This window comes from Corvus moneduloides, chromosome 6 (genome assembly GCF_009650955.1).
Source record: "Corvus moneduloides isolate bCorMon1 chromosome 6, bCorMon1.pri, whole genome shotgun sequence".
In the NCBI taxonomy this organism is placed as follows: domain Eukaryota; kingdom Metazoa; phylum Chordata; class Aves; order Passeriformes; family Corvidae; genus Corvus; species Corvus moneduloides.
This window is the reverse complement of record NC_045481.1, coordinates 32,861,658-32,875,160: the sequence shown is the minus strand read 5'-3', so window position 1 is coordinate 32,875,160 and position 13,503 is coordinate 32,861,658. Positions and strand designations below refer to the sequence as shown.

At 36.3% G+C, this 13,503-nt stretch overlaps 1 protein-coding gene across 1 annotated transcript in view; it reads left to right on the top strand.

Annotated features, from left to right (window-relative positions):
- Positions 1 to 8,629, top strand: part of FSIP1 (fibrous sheath interacting protein 1) — a 69,380-nt gene extending 60,751 nt beyond the window's left edge. Inside the window, exon 11 of the mRNA XM_032110890.1 lies at positions 4,899 to 8,629. Coding sequence (XP_031966781.1) covers positions 4,899 to 5,474 — 576 coding nt within the window. The 3' untranslated portion in view covers positions 5,475 to 8,629. The remainder of the gene's footprint in view (positions 1 to 4,898) is intronic.
- Positions 8,630 to 13,503: the final 4,874 nt, after the last annotated feature.

Sequence of the window (13,503 nt, the reverse complement as noted above, 5' to 3'; positions counted from 1 at the left end):
TGGGTGTTGGTCTACCCATGGGAGATGCTGAGTGATTGCCTTTGCATTGCTTGTTTTGTTATCTTTCCCTCTCTTTGCTTATTAAACAATTTTTATCTCGATCCAAAAATTTTACTGTTTTTACTCTTTCCTTCACTCTTTTTCTCTTCCTTTCCTCTTACCTTTTTGGGGTGAGAGGGTGGGGAGTAGGCAAGCAGCTGTGTGGTGCTTAGCTGTCTGCTGGGGTTAATCCGCAATGGACATATTACATTAATTTGAATCAGTTTACAAGTTATGGACACCAAGCTGACTTCTGTGGTGCAAGAGAATTTCGGGCTTTCAACATTTCTGGAAATTGTAAGAAGCTCTTCCACAGTGACATGATGCATGTGGTTTTTATGCAGCATATTAATAATATTCCACAGTTGCACTGCCCAGTACTGTTCATAGACAAGTGCATGATGCTTGGGTGTGATGCAGAAAGGTGAGAACTTGGAGTTGATGGTGCATGTTGAGTTGAGTAATATAGAGACAGAAGGCAAGGACTGCCTTTTCAAAACAGAACAGAGCTGTTTGAGAAATTGTCAATAGGTTATTAAATAACTAAAACTTACAAAACTTCCCTGTGCTGATCTGTCAAAAACCTGAACTCTGTCTCAATAGATCAGTATTCTCTTAAAATTGAGGAGTTCATCAGGAAGAAAGCAGTTACCTTAGAATTGACTGTTTTTACACCAGTAAAAACATCAGCAAATTAGAGCATCAAAGTAAATTATTTCAAGCAAATAAAGTGTTATGAGAACTATTGATTGCAGCACCTTCAGGCTAGGGAAAAAATTTCCACATTTATAGATGTGCCAGCAACATGAGTCCTTAAATATCCTGACTTTCTAGTGCTTGCTCATTTACCGTGTCATTTTATGATTATTTACTATAATTAGAAATAATCCTGACATGTTAGCTTTCTCCCTATGGTAAAATCTGATAAGGGCTTTCAGTGTTAGTCTGTTTTTGTTACTGTGTAGGTGTAGAAAGAAAGCCTAAAGATTTGAACTTTAAAACTTGTAGTCACAGCAGGGCTGTCCACAGCGAGCTACAAGTTTGCATTCCTACCACATGCAGTAAGGTTTTCTCTATAGACTCCTGTCACGGAGGAATTCAGCAAGGAACAAGAAATCTTCAGTCAGAGGAGGGCCACAAATGTGTGAGAAGCTAACCACACATAAACAGTAAAGGTCATTAGCAGGCTCCTAAACTCCTGGCTAGGAATTAGTTTTTTGGATCATTAACGGTAAAAAAGCCTAGGAAATGAATAGGACTCAGTGTCCTATTAAAAATTAGCCAGAACAATTAAAAGGTTTTCTAGTTTTTAATGGGAACCAGACCTGATACCTCATTTTCCCTTGTCTAGTGGGCTGTTTCTGCATTTTGAATGACATTAATTTTATGTCCTTGTATTTTTAAAGAAATATCTTGAAGTATTTATTCTGTATAGGAGTTGTAAATTATTTACAATGAGGGCAGTGAAAGCTTGGGAGATAGAGAATCCAGTGTCTCCCTAAGACTGTTACTGATCCAAGTGTCATGACTCTGAACTATTACAGTTAGTTGTGACTGGATTGCTTCTGGTGTGTGCAAATATATACTCTGCAGACTCCTAATACAGTTGTATTATGCAATTCCATGAGTTCAAATGCTCATTTGGTTGCAAATGCACAGCCTTTTTTGCTGTGAGATGACTTTCCCTACAGTGTTTCCTTAAACTCTGTTTCCTCATTTCAACAGCAGCATTTCTGCTTTCATTTCAATGTAAATTCCTGGCTGCTGAGTGAATGACTGATGGCTATTTATCTTCTCCACTGTGTATTTTTCCTGAAGCCTATAGTCATCTCCTGAGTTTGGTGAAAGAAAATAGCAGTGCGCCTTTAGTATTCTGAAATGTAATTTTTGGAGAGGTTTATTAAATACTGTCCTTATCTTCACATGCATGTCTTACAAAAAATCCAAAGGGAGAAAGAGAGAAAGAGAAAGAGAGAAAGAAAGAAAAAAAGAAAATAGAAGGAACAAAGGAATGTTTTACACTGTCTGCTTTGGCTGCAGGCCTGCCACTCTGGAGAAAAACAAGCCCACTAGCTCCCAAACTTTTTAACTCTGTAGTTGTTTTACTCATTTCCCTCCCCATATGTCTTAGGCTCTAAATCTTCCCACTTACCCCTCTGGTAATAATCAAGGTAATCTATGAATACAAGCCGTATGATTTTCCTGAAAGAAAAAAAAAAAAGAAGAAAAAAATTTTGGATGAAGGAAAATGGACTGTAGATAAATGGGGTGGGGATGGGGGAAATGAAAGGACCAAAGAAAGGCTGGACAAGATGATCTTCCTCACGGTGTTAATCCTGTACTGATCATTCATTTGCTCCATATACATAATTTCTTTCTGCAGTGAGTGAATTGCCCTGTCATTAACATAAAATTAGCTCTAAATGATCTTGGCCAAGAGCTTTGAAATAAATTAGTATAGAACCACACACTCAAAACCATGTGGGAATCCGTGTGGATTTCCAGATGTGAGAATCTTCTGTGTTACAAATATAGTTATGTTTACATAGCATAATCTGCTCTGTGGATATACTCTCGATGCAGCTGTGCTTCCAGTAGTGGTCTCTTATGTTAGGGTCTTCCTGTGTGAATGTGTTGTGTTTCTTACAGTGAGTCCATTCTGATAGTCACTACTTGGAAACAAATGTTGTCCTGCAAATTAAAATACTTTTTCAAGACATGGAAGGACTTTAGCATGGGCCAGTAGATTACATTGAAAGTGAAAATTTGAAAAATTTCATGTTTCATGTTTGAGTCATCATAGTGTTTTCATACTAATTGTTTTCCACTGTCTGAGTTATTTTTCATCACTGAGTACTTTCCGAACTAGGATTAAAATTTAGAAGCATGAGTAAAGTTTGAAGATGTCATAATATTTTGCACGTTATCTATGTAAGTGCTTAAGCTCATGGTTTGATTTCAGTTATATTATCAAAAATACATTGATTGATAACAAGATTAGATGAATCTCAGTATAATTGCCTGATTCTGTATTCATCTAAATAAAGATCTCTACCCATAATGATAGTCTGTTGATGCTCTTTTTTCCCCTCCCCCACCTTTTTTTTTGCACGTTTAAAAGCCCTGAACATCTTGATTTCTTTAATGCAGTTGCCTTTTGTTTTATGTGTAAGAAGGAAACTTGGAGTATCTTCGGGAAGGAAATTGATATCTGCAGGAAAAGACTACTGGGTTAAATAACTCTATAGAGTTTATACACATTAGTTAGTGCCTGAACTGTACAGTATTCAGTCTGTAGCAGTGATTATTAGCTATTATTAATGTTTGAATATGTGAGTACAGAATGGTGACTGAAGGTAACCTAAAATGTCATTCTTTTTCACTTTGTAGTGTCATCTTGTAAGTTTTAATAGCCACGAGTTTTTCAAAGAAATACTCTTTCCTTGCTGACTGAAAACCGTCCCCACTGATGAACAAGAATAATCAGTTTTCAGGTGTAATCCATACACCCTGTGGTACTTTGTCTGTAGCCAAGTCATTTCATAAGTGTCAAACAGGATAATATGACTCCAATAGTTGGATCAGAGACCTTCAGGGAAAAAAATATCAGCTAAACATCTGATACTGATCCTCTGAAATGACAGTAGCTCCATCCTCTAGCACAATGTAAAGTAAATTCTCTGTAGAGGTCATTACACAATGAATACAATTTTTGTTTTACATAAATCACTATAGCCTAAGAGTTCACTAGTGTGTCAGCTGATCCTTTATGTCTTGGCGGCTGGGTAAAACTGAGATTTTGATTGTAGAAAGCATTTTTTTCTATTAAATGTTGCATAGTGTTCCAACATTTTTAATATATATTACGATATCTTTTACAGCTCCTATTTAATAGGCAAATGTATTATACATATCTAAAAATAGTCTTGTACTTATCATTATAATCTTTAAATTGTCAGGGAATATTGTGCTTCTCTGTTTTTAGGAGCATTAAAGATTGTAAAAGCTGGAAGTAAGTCCCTCTTGCTAATCTCTTTAAGCAAAATATCCTTTGCTATTCTTCACCATAACCAGCTAATATCAGTCATTATCTTTAATAACAAATTTTAAGAAACTTCCAGTAAAGGAGACCTGTGTGATAAAAATCATGGGAGTGTGCTGCTCTCTGAATAAGAAATTAACTGAAAAGATACATCTTTGAACTATGCAAGCAGTGACAGCTTGAAGGAAGCACTAAAACTGTTCTACAGAAGATGGAGCTTTCTTCTGTCACATGCCATGGGTCATGCTTGCCATGGTAGGTAACTGATGTGCTTTGTGTCACATGGTTGAGAAATGCCACTATGTGGTATTTCTACCATGAGAGGCTGGGAATATTTCAGTCAGTATGTGACAATCTTTGTGGGCTGGTGCTGTCCAAAACCATTTCTGATCCCAGCTGCATTGCCCCAACAGTCTTTTAGCAATGTACTATTTTGCTTTCAATAACTAAAATCTTAAAGTGTGTGTATGTATGTGTCTGTATGTATTCACAACAAACCAAGATACATGAAAAAGTACATGCTCTGGTCATTAAAAAACCAGTCAGATATCATGGAAGACTATAAAAAATCAAAGGCCCCTCAGTGCCTTGTGGACATCAGACTTCCGTCCTAACTTTCATCACAGAATCCATCTAGAACCTAGTGAGGATGCTGCATAAAATTTGTAATTATGGAAATGCATATTTAAATTCAGTTTGAATTGAAAAACATTGATATTTGTTTATGGATTCTGCCAGTGTATCTCTCAAGCTGTTTTATGGCGCTGCTTTTCATTAATTATATCTTGACAGAAGAAATTCTCGCCTTTTTTTTCAGACTGAAGAACAAACGAGCCTCTCTGAAGAGCAGCTTAAGACCCTTCTGGAAGAATGTATGCAGCCTCAGAGAACAATAAGTAACGTTACCATGCCACAGTCTCAGGAATCTCTTTCTTTTGGATTAAGTCCCCCTTGTTACACAAGTCAAGACTCCACTCTTCACTCCACATCTAGTCTTTCCAAAATGTTAGTTGAAGACCATATTGTAGGGATGTTAATGGCTCAGGAAGAGGCTGGACTCGGAGACAAAAGCTTATGTGTTAATGCAGAGAGCAAAATCCCTGGCTACTATATCAGCAAAGCATTGGCTGGTAGTCACTTATCAAAGGATTCACTGGCCCAAACAGAGGAACCTGATGACCTAGAAGTTTTACAGAAGATGGAAGATAAGAGTATTACTGAAGGTTACTTTATGTCAAGAGCACTCAACACAAAAAGATTGAAGAAACCCTCTTTCTTGGGTGAACCATTATATTGCATCAGCATGAACAATGAGCCATCCACAGAGGCTGACATTCTCAGCATACCACTGCAAACCAAAGGAGGTGAGACTCTTAACAACCCTTTAGAATAGGCTTTTGATGAAATTGAAAAAACCTAAGCAGGTTCTCACCAAAGGTATGCACCAATACACACTGATTATTATGGTGGGGCGAGAATGTTCTTTTAGAAAACATAAAACTGCCAAAAATAATACACACAAAATAACAGAATGTTTATTAAAATTCTTACCCTGAAATAATTGACTAGGAGTTTTATGAAATGTATCACTGATGTTGATTAATTCTGTCAACTGGAAAACAGTGTTGAAAATACATATGGATTATCTTTTTGGTAGTAGAAAGTCATGTTCACTGTTCTGTGGAGAGCAAATATTCTCCCAGTAGCTGGTACAAAAATTCACACGAAAATCCAAGTGTTTCATGGGAGTTTTTAATAAGGTAAACTCTGCAGTATAGAAACAAACATAGCTATATTAAAGATAATAAACTGCTTTTAGGGAGTTCAAATTTACACACATAAGATACCAAGATTAATAATACTGAACAATTTCTATAAATTACTTTTAGTTTGATAAAAGAAAAAATAGACTTTAACCAGCAAAAAATTAAATTTCTCTCTGTCTGGTATGATAAAAAGATTGTGGAAATGTCTCTTGTTTTTCTTTTCTTTACTTACATATAATTACATAGTGATATTGTAATCTAAATCTGTATTTAGATTTTTAGCCTAGTTCTCTTCCTGGAAAGCCAACTGTTCAAATAAGCCAGATCTTAGGCAGGTAAACCTTTCATTTTTTTACGTAAAAGTTGTGACAGTATGAAGTTTGTGATTACAGTCTAATCTTACTAGAAATCAATACATTTTGCTATGCTTGTCAAGATTGATCTTTGTTATACTGGAAATCTGTTCTGGATTTAGAGAAACTGTTTTCTTCACATACATTAGTAATTTAGATGAAGATTCTAATATTCCTCTGCTATGTTATAATTTTGTAATTACGATCACAACACTTTCTTTGATTGTATTTAATCTTTCTACAGTGAAGGGAATGTTAATATTTTTTCAAAGCGATTCCACCTGTCAGAAAGCAGGAAGTCATGTCACTGCTGTTTTTACACTGCCAGACAAAGTGTATATCCATACTTACCTGAACTATTTGTCCCTTAGGAGATTTAGGCCATAGCTTCTACATGAAGAAAATAGAAATAGTACATGTAGAAAAGGTTGGGTGGTTTTGGTGCTTTTTTTTCCCAGTAGGTTACTTATCAGCTACCTTTACAGGCTGGTTTTGCTCTTCATGTAGATGCGGGCATCAGAAGAGCAGAGCAAGGGTAGAGAGTGCTCTGCCCAGAGGAGAGCAGGGTGGCAGTGGTGGTCATGGGGAACACCACAGAGAACCACCTCTGCCAGGGGCTACTTGATCTCATGCAGGAGTAACATGATTGCATACTACATGACCAGGCTTCTTTGGCAACCAACAGCGAGAAAAACTCAGTAACTTGCTGCCTTCACTTGAGTTAAAGTTCTCCTTTAGTCCGAACAGATGTAGCGTGATCAGAGCCATGTGTGACTCAGCCCCAACTACCACCTCCCATTGTGAGTGTGTTTTAAGATGGAATGTGTTAAATTGAGGAAAACACCATGCACTGTGACCACTGGGTAGTGAAGTGAGCTGGTAACTGTAGATATAGTCACTGTGAGGTAGTTTTATTGCACAAGAGAGGAAGGAGATTTTCACTATTAAGTAAATTTCCATATGGGACATCTCCTTGTAGAAGTCTGTAAGGTAAATGTGTTGACATTTATCACATAATAATTTAAATATCTCTGAGTCAAAATCATATGTGTCAGAGTAATGTAATGGGGTAATTAGATTATCTCTTTGCAGGAGTGACTGAGTAATATTTAATCATGTAGAACTCAAATCTGTATGTTTAATAAGCATCTTGATTTTATGATCTTTTTGCTTATGAATTCGTTTTTTGAGGGGGGAAGTGTTCTGAATTTTCAGTCCCTGATTTTTATTTTTTTTTTTTCATTTTTTACTAAGAAGCTAATTAATTTGTTTTCTACAAAGGTGACTCAGTTCTGTCTGAAGCAATTAGTCCTGGACATACGCCAAATGGTGTGTTATTTATCAAATTTGTAAACTTGCTTAACGTATTCTGTAGATAATTTGCTTGTTAGTTCAGACACGATTAAATGTGCTAATTGTATTGAGAAATGGAGATCCCAGTGCAATCCAGTTTAAGGCAAATACGTCTTCAGATGAAGGTATGAGAAGTGCCAGGTATTGTTTTCATTTTTAAGAGATATTCACATACTTGAGTTTTGTTATGGTCTTAATTCTAAAGGACATTTAAACACGTCTGCATTATCTTCTGTAAGTAGTTTGATTTTCTTGCCCACTTAGATATGGTTTAAGTTTTGTGTAGTGCTGGTTAAGCAAATAAAATTGTGTGAAACTGGTTTAGCACAATTTCAGTTTTGCATTCCTTATGGTACTGTAGTCTGTGATATAGATTTACTGTAATACATTAAATTCTATATATTCTAAGAAAAGCATAATTATTAACATAATGCATATACATATAGATATATGAATATATATATATATGAAGGAAACTCTCATGTGCCTTCAAAGATAAGTAATGCCTGTTTCTTGAAAGAAGCACTAATCTATATCTAGCTCTTATATATGTAGGTATAGATGTTGTTTCCTGAGGTTAACAGACTCCAGACTTACCCACATGCAGACACGAAAAGGCTGTTATTTCTCATAGTTGTATGAGCCAATAAAGAATTATTTCCAGCTCTATTTTGGGGGCTATATTAAGTTGTAAGTAGAAGTTGTATCACAAACCGTTGTTACGTTTTCCTCTTGCCAGTAATGTTGCGTTTACGGCAGTTCAGCACCTTTTTCTTTTCTTTTTTTCAGATCATATGAACATTGAAATTTGAGGGGAGAGCAGCTATATGCTTTTCTGCACAACTGTTTTTCTGAAAGTGTAGCTAAACCTCAATCAGTGATACTACACTGATACAGTACCATATCAAGCAACCTGAAGGGAAAAAATTACCGTAATTGAAAATGTTCCATGAGCTGCTTTTTTCTTTAGAGATAATTATTCATGTCATCTTATATTGTTGCAGATTTCAAAATAAACTATTGCATTTCATTAAATTTCCTGGGGGTGTTCTGCCTAATAAAGAAATGTACACAGATATTATGTAGCTGTGTGTCTGATAAGACATGCATGTCATTCTTTGTGAAAAAATAATGCAAAAAACCAACCAAACTTGAATTGTTTAGTATGTACTGATGGGGCTTTATTAGAGAGGGTGTGAAATAATTTTCTTTGCACACACACAGAGTCTAGTTTTTGCATAAAGTTAGCTAAAACATGTCTTCTGTTATCTCACTACAGTTTGCTGGAGCTTGTAGCCTGTCTGACTCAGAGTCCTGACTCAATGAAACATCCAAATACCCAGTTTTTTGCCCCAGGGCTGTCTGTTGGCTGGACCCCTGGTTTGGTTGAAGGCTCGACTTGCACAAGTCCTCTGCTGGATCAGAACATCAGCACTAGTCTGCTCAGGTCTGCCTGATTCTTGTCTGAGAAAAGGGTAACCACACAGCAAACATTCATATCTTCTAGTTAAGAAATGTAATTAAATGAGGAAGGATGGCAGCCCCTGGTGAAGGCTTGGTGAGAGTAAAGGTGGAGGCATTCAGAAGTTTGCCCCAGCAGCAGCTACTGGATTGTGTAACCTTATAGTAATGGGGGGGAGGGGGAGGGTAATGCAGCTGGTTTGGGTTTGAGATAATAGTAACAATTCATTACAGGTTTTTGATTGTCTAGTCTTTAACTAGTATTTTTTCCTGACTTTCGCCTTATTTACTCAGCTGATGGTCAGTTTTCCATTTCATGTGCTGCAATGTCAGAATAAGAAGACATTATTAAAAAAACATGGGGTTTTTTTAAAGTTTTTTTAAGTGGGGATAGATACTCTAGCAAAGGAGATTCAGCAGATTTATCCCATGGACAAGCTCTCCTGTGACTTGAACAAAAAGGACAAATTATTTCTCAGATCCTATACCTACAGTCATTTAAAATTCATCAAGAAGAGATGTATGGATAGAATATTAACTATACATGGGCTGTTACTGCATAGGGTTTACTTGATCTAATATGAACACTTAAATTAATGCACATATTGGCCCAGATTTTAGTCTAATTTACAGAGTTGCCTGTAGAAGTGGTTGCACACTCCTGGTAAAGATGTAATTGTGTGGATATAAAAGAGATCAGAATAGAATCTACTTGCTTTGAGTTAAAAACCTGAATGGGACATTATATTTCAAATAAGCTATTGATATTTCTTTTTTTTTACTTTCTGATATTTTTACTTGTTCTTCAACAGCAGTAACAAACCTTTTGATAGTGGATGTTCTGCATAGGATTGCTTAAAGCACATTTCAAGGAACTTTTCAAATCTCACCTAGATATGTTTCTTATCTTAAAAATATTAAACCGGTGTCATAATTTTGCTATTTTAAACGTAATTAAAGCAATACTGGCAAGTGTTTTCAAGAGTATTTTCTGTGCCTGTATGATATTCGTTTAGGACTGTCTGCTGGCTGTAATCTTGCCACAGTCCAGTTATTTTCACATGGAGGTTGTGTTTTATAGAGATCTTCTCAAAAGCAGTGTTCCAAGTGCTTGGGCAGTTTTTAAAGTAACCTAAATTGTGCTTAAAGATTATATGTATAATATCTAGAGAACATTAAGAAAAATACTATATAATTCTTATTTTCTTGGTTTATTTTCTTGGTTTATTTTCTTATCTTGAAACTCGCAGCTATAGAAAATCTTTTCCTAGCACCCTCAAGGAAGGGTTGCTGTTGCTAACAAAGACTTACAACATTCCTGAAGCCATACATATTTTTATTCACATCTGGCATTTCAGGGAGGAGCAGGTAAGTTTGAATGGCTATTGACTTGAAGGGTATATTCCAACAGGAGGTCTGTAGCTTAACTTTTAGCCTTGGGAAGTGCTGAGGACCCTGCACCAGTTGTAGTCACTGCAAGCCACAGGGACACAGCGCTCATGGCTTGCTATTCCAGAGGTTTGTTGGGTCAGTACCCAAAGCTCAGAAAGTGTAAAAAATTAGTGGCCTAATATTTATCTGTGCTTAGCTTCTACTGTATTATATTAAACAACAGGTTGTTTGGGAATATTTTATTTCTTGCTTGATGTTGCAGGTGAAATATCAATTCAAGCCTTCCTTTCTTTTTGTATTTTCAGTATTAAGTAAAGCTGTAGGAAATAAATTATTTGGAAAAATAAAGTACTGGTAAAAGGTGGACAATAACAGAGATATTATATAAAATATAGTGACAAGGTCATTTGCTGAAACATCACCAATACCAGTGTAAAAAGAAAGTTGAGCCCAGGAGGATTCATGGGTTTTTCTTTGTTTTTCCAGTGACTCTGTGTTGTGACCTGCAATAACCCCTCCATTGGGGCCCGCCACTTGAATTCCAGCTGCACTGGAATGTGGCAGCTTCTCCTCAGGGAGTGATGCAGCAGTGATGATTAAGATATTTAAATGAATTTTCTTTTGCAGCCTAACTTGGGATTTGGAAACAGGTTTTCTGAAATAACATACCTTCATTCAGCATAAGTTGTATTTGTCAAAAGCTTCTTTACTGTCCTTTCTAGCTCCTTTAATCCAAAACATAGCAGAGCACAGGAGACTGATTTTTAAAGTTATCCTTCTGACTTTTGGGCTTTGAAATGGTTGAGGGACAAGAAGTTTCACGTGTGCATGTAAATTTATGCTGTTTGTTCTCCTTACCTTTTTTCACACAATTGTTTTTCAGCACAGATAGATGCCTTGTTCCAAAAATTTAATATTGGTGAAAGCAACATAGCCATGAAGAAAAATTTCTGGTGTGCTTGCATCTAATTGCTGAGCAGTATGTGACCAAACCATTCTGTCTTTGTCACTGAGACCCCTCAGTGATAAACATACAGTGCTGGTGTTCGTGGTGGCCAGTGCTCAGCTGTTGATACTGGTTTTCTCCAGTGGGTATATTTTGATCCCACCGTGGTTTGCCCGTTTAAATGACAAACTGCATATTGTTTTCTTCTGAAAGTGGAAAATTAAGGTGATTCAATCATTTTCATAAACATTATGTGTGTGTATATATATATATGAATTATGTGTATCAATTGAATATGTAATATAGAAAATATAGAACTTGAGGGGGATATTTTAAAGGACTACAGCATTGATTTCAGTATAATGTAATAGTGTGAGAAGTTCACTCCAGCTTTACTGTTACTGTGCAGACTTAGAGTGGTCGAGGGACTTTAATTTCAAAGAGAAGTGACAAACTAAATATCCTGATTTAAAAAAAAAGTTAAAAAGTTTCTTGAACCTAGATGACAATAAAATGAGTGAAATCATTCTTGTATGTTCAGAATTCAAGTTTAAATTAAAGTAGTTCTACCAAGGGGTGAAAAACTTTCAGTTTCATCATTAAAAAAAAAAAAATAGGAAAATACCCCACAAAAATTCTCAGCCTAATGCCTTTTTCCAAGAGAGACGTGGGCTGGTATCTGCTTAGTGGATCTGTAGTGCATGCTTTCCTTCTCACTTCTCGAGCAGAACTCCTGCAGAGCCAGTGGGCATGCTGAGCACAGAGTGAAAACAGGCTGTGCAAAAATCATCTGCTGCATAGATCAGAGAGGAAAGGGCTGCTTAAACATGTCATCAGAGTAACAACAACTAGTCTAGAAATGTGAAAAGGTATGCCAGTAAATTCATGTGCTGGAAAGGGTGCCTTTTTACCTCCATGTCAGGGACGGATAAGTGAGAGACAGTTGTTTGCAGCACAATTTCTGTGATTTCAGTAACTACAAGAATTATTATATTTTATTAAACCCCCTACTTGCTAGATAAAATTTCAGCAAATGATATGAGAATGCACCTTTTTGTTATGCTTCTTAAAAAGGCTTTCTAAGCACAGCTCTGAAAAAGATCCCCCCTCTCTTGCTTTTTACATGCAAAATTTGCCAGAGTTTACACTTCCAAGAGTGTTTCCTCCCCCACTTATGAAGAGCGAGCCTCACCTCTGGCAATCTCACAGTGTGAAGGATAGACACAGAAGACAAGGTGGTTTGGCAGACCCTCAGGAAACTGACAAGTAAGGAGGGTTTATGAAAGCAAGGAAAAATAATAACTGATTTTTTTCTTCAATTTAATTTAATTTTCAACAGATGCTCTTATTGAGAAATAATTGCTCCTTTATTTGTAGTGAGATTTAAAGGTCAGAAAAACTGTTTCCTTTTCAAATAGAATAGAGGTGCTTGAATACTACTAATGCCATAACCTACATTTATCCAATTACACGTTTCATTGAGGGATTGGCTAGAATCCAAATGCAGTAGTTAGAATAAAAGGCTCCCTGTCATTTATGTCTATGTGAAATAGTTCACTGCTTGCAGCTGAATCTGCAATACCTTATCTCTTATGCTTAAAAAAAAAAAAATCCAGTAAACTAGAATATTCTGGAGCATGTAGTAACTTGTGGAGTGCTAAAGTGCATGAACAATTTCGCTTTATAGGCAGGTATTCTGTATTTAGAACTTTTTTCCCTTAAAAATCTGCTGTTTTCTTGTGGAAATACTGATCTGTGCCATTGTTTTCTTATTGTTTGCTTTGTGTATTTGGTATGCATAGTTTTGGTGGGAAGGGCATTGCCAGAGGCATTCTACCCTAATTTTACAATAACACTAAAATGGTCTCTCCATATGTGTTTTGTGAGCAGAGTCATCAAGGGAGATGGACCCAGAGTCTAAGCAGCCCTCAGTTTAGCCCTGTATGTTTTGCCTAGGCTAGCAGTTCTTGACTTTGAAAGCAGTTGAAAAATGAAAGACAAATGGTGTCTGGGCTTCCTGGGATTTGTTTAAATTTGAAAATCCAAGTTTCTCTATGATACTTCTCTAATTTTATGGATTTCCTGTGGAAGATTTTATCTTTAAGACTTCTGCTTGCCAAACACTTTTTTAAATGAATTCTCTTCCTCTTG